Source organism: Papilio polytes, unplaced genomic scaffold, assembly GCF_000836215.1.
Source record: "Papilio polytes unplaced genomic scaffold, Ppol_1.0 DF823896.1, whole genome shotgun sequence".
Lineage (NCBI taxonomy): Eukaryota > Metazoa > Arthropoda > Insecta > Lepidoptera > Papilionidae > Papilio > Papilio polytes.
Genome location: NW_013525308.1, coordinates 1 through 3083, shown reverse-complemented (window position 1 = coordinate 3083; position 3083 = coordinate 1). Strand labels below are relative to the sequence as shown.

The window sequence follows — 3083 nt, the reverse complement described above, 5'->3', positions numbered from 1 at the left end:
GAAAACTCTCGGGCTGCGATGGATATCTGAGGAAGACGCGTTGTCCTTTAACGTGTCGATGTGTCGTGTTCCTCAAGAAGTTAAAGATCTCCATCGACCGCCGACTAAACGAGAAGCTTTAAGCGCAGTAATGTCCATTTTCGACCCGTTAGGACTGCTCAGTTACGTAACAATAACGGCAAAGATCCTGTTACAAGATCTTTGGAGGATGAAAACCGTGAGCTGGGACGACGAACTACCAACATCTTCAGCGGAAGACTTCCAGCAGTGGCTACATGCCATACAAGAAACCGCACAGCTTCGTCTTCAGCGCTGTTACGCTCCTACGGGGGGAGTTGTTGAACGACAACTACATGTGTTTAACGACGCAAGCGAACGAGCGTACGCAACGGCAGCCTACTGGCGAACTCGGTATGAAAACGGTTCGATTAGGATTACTCTAGTGGGTGCGAAAGCAAAAGTAGCTCCGATTAAGACGCAAAGCATACCGCGTTTAGAGTTACAGGCCAGTTTGATAGGGGCTCGTTTAGCCGACGCGATTCAGACCGAACATCGAGTTAAAGCGGATAAAGTACTTCTATGGACAGATTCGCAGACCGTGCTCCACTGGATTAGGAACGATACGTCGCGATATAGTCCGTACGTTGCGCATCGGTTAGGGGAGATCGCGGAACGGACTACGCCGGAACAATGGCGGTGGGTGCCGACCGCCCACAACATAGCCGACCAAGCCACGCGCGCGAATCTTAGTATGAAGGAAGCGACGGACGCTTGGTTTACGGGACCCGAGTTCCTATATAGGGAAGAGAGTGAGTGGCCTCAACAACCGGACGACCATGTCGAAAGTGACGCCGAGGTACTCGTACACCATGTCACGAAGACGTCCGACGCGGCTTATCTACCGATTATAGAACGATTTTCTTCACACGAAAGATTAATTCGCGCAACGGCTAGAGTTTTGCAGTTCATCGAACGTTTACGAGGCAAGGCCGCCCGACTGGAACTGCGACACTTAAAGGAAAGTGAGGACCTCTGGATTAAGCAAAGTCAAAGAGAGGCATTTTCCGACGAAATCGAACGTTTAAGCAAAGGCAAAGATATTCACAACGGTAGCGCATTGAGAAAGCTCGACCCAGTTCTCGAGAACGGTGTACTGAGGGCCAGAGGTAGGATTGACGCGGCAGAAGTATCGGCTGTCGCAAAAAGGCCTGTCATCCTCGATGGACGCCATCCGTACACGAAGTTGTTAGTGATTCGAGCGCATGTGGAAGCGAATCACGCTAATCGGGAACGCGTTGTGAACGATCTACGTCTGAGTTTTCACATTACCCGTCTGAGACCGACAGTACGCGAAGTGGAACGAAGCTGTGTGCATTGTAGGGTGCGCAAAGCAATGCCGCAGCGAGCGGTAACGGGCGATTTACCGCCGGAAAGATTAGGCGCGTACGCAAGGCCCTTCACAAAAAAGGGCCTTGATTATTTCGGGCCATTAACGGTCACCATCGGCCGGCGGCGTGAAAAAAGATGGGTCGCGTTGTTTACTTGTTTAACGACTCGCGCAATACATCTAGAATTAGTTAATAGTCTTACGACAGACTCCGCGATTATGGCGTTAAGACGAATGGCGGCGCGGCGCGGATGGCCGAACGTTGTCTACTCCGACAACGGAACAAATTTCCGAGGAGCGAGCACTGAAATTCACCGTGCGATGGCGGAGTGGGAGCCAGCACTCCAGGACTATGCGCTCAGCCGTCGCTTCGAGTGGAAGTTCATCGCGCTAGGGGCGCCTAACCAAGGAGGCGCCTGGGAGCGCCTTGTGCGCTCAGTCAAGTCATCGCTGCAGGCTACGCTTAAAGCGAAACATCCCAAAGAAGACACGCTGATTACCTTGCTGGCAGAGGCAGAGCATGTTGTAAACTCCAGGCCGTTGACGCACGTTCCAGTGACCAGTGACGATGCGGAGGCGCTTACGCCTTACCATTTTTTGCTCGGTGGGCCAGCGGCGCTTCCAAACACTGCACCGTGTTGCCCAGCCGATCGCCGGGCCTGGAGAGCGGCGCAGGGACTTGCGGACGAATACTGGCGAAGGTGGATCCGCGAGTACTTGCCTACCTTAAGAACCAGAGGGGAATCGAGGAAGAGCGAAGGCGATAGCCCGAGACCGGGCGACCTGGCGGTCATCGGCGACGGCCACCTCCCGCGAAATATGTGGCCACGGCGAATCATCACGAGGACATTCCCGGGGCCTGACGGGGTGGTCAGGAACGTCGAGGTGAAGACTAGGGGCGGGCTGCTGAGAAGACCGGTGAGAAAGGTTGCTGTCCTCCCTAGAGAAGAATCGGCTTCGATGACTACGCCGGGGGGAGAATGTAGAGGACAGTTTTAGACCCCCACACATGGGTAAGCCCCCGCGCCGATGCGGGGAATGAAGTAGCGAGAGGGGTGTGCATTAGGAAGAAAAAAAACGTCGTGTGATTGTCATGGGACCCCGCCCATGGAGACGGAGCGCGCTTAGCCCCCGAAAAAGCTAAGCCCCTCCAAGCTCACATATGAATAGAGCACTGCGGGGCGACGAGGCAACCTACATCACAGACCGACTGACCCGACTCTCACGCGACGTTATTCAAGGAGTCAAGTTTTTTATAGTGTTAATTCTCATATTGTTCTTTTAACTAAATTGTAACTACCAGTTCTTAATATATTGTTTGTGCCGGAACCAGCTTTTATTTAAATACAGTCCACTAGTAAAATCAGTAGAATCAGTTTTGAACACCAACAAATACAAATAGTCTTTATGATTTTACTTATTTTGTATTTCACTTTTAAATTATTCTCTTATTCTTAATTTAGCTTTCAAATACTGCATAATATTTTTAGAAGCAATGACTTAAAAATTGTGTAATCTTACTTCTTACTAATATTATAAATGCGAAAGTTTAGATGGATGGATAGATGGATGAATGTTTGTTAGCGTTTGTAGCCTAAACGGCTGAACGGATCTCTACGAAATTTGGCACAGGTTTAGAGCATAGTCTGCAAGAACACATAGGCTACTTTTTATCCCGGGAATGGTTACGGTTCTC

The 3083-nt window shown here is 50.7% G+C and overlaps 1 protein-coding gene across 1 annotated transcript; it reads left to right on the top strand.

The window, feature by feature from the left end:
• The first annotated feature begins 6 nt into the window (after nt 1-6).
• On the top strand, nt 7-2769 carry LOC106102927. Its single transcript, XM_013282546.1, has one exon. The coding sequence runs from the start codon at nt 59-61 to the stop codon at nt 2384-2386; it is 2328 nt and encodes a 775-aa protein (XP_013138000.1). The 5' UTR covers nt 7-58; the 3' UTR covers nt 2387-2769.
• The last annotated feature ends 314 nt before the right edge of the window (nt 2770-3083 follow it).

Coding starts and splice junctions, on each gene's coding strand:
- LOC106102927 (XM_013282546.1), top strand. CDS start 59: ATGTGTCGTGTTCCTCAAGAAGTTAAAGATCTCCATCGACCGCCGACT.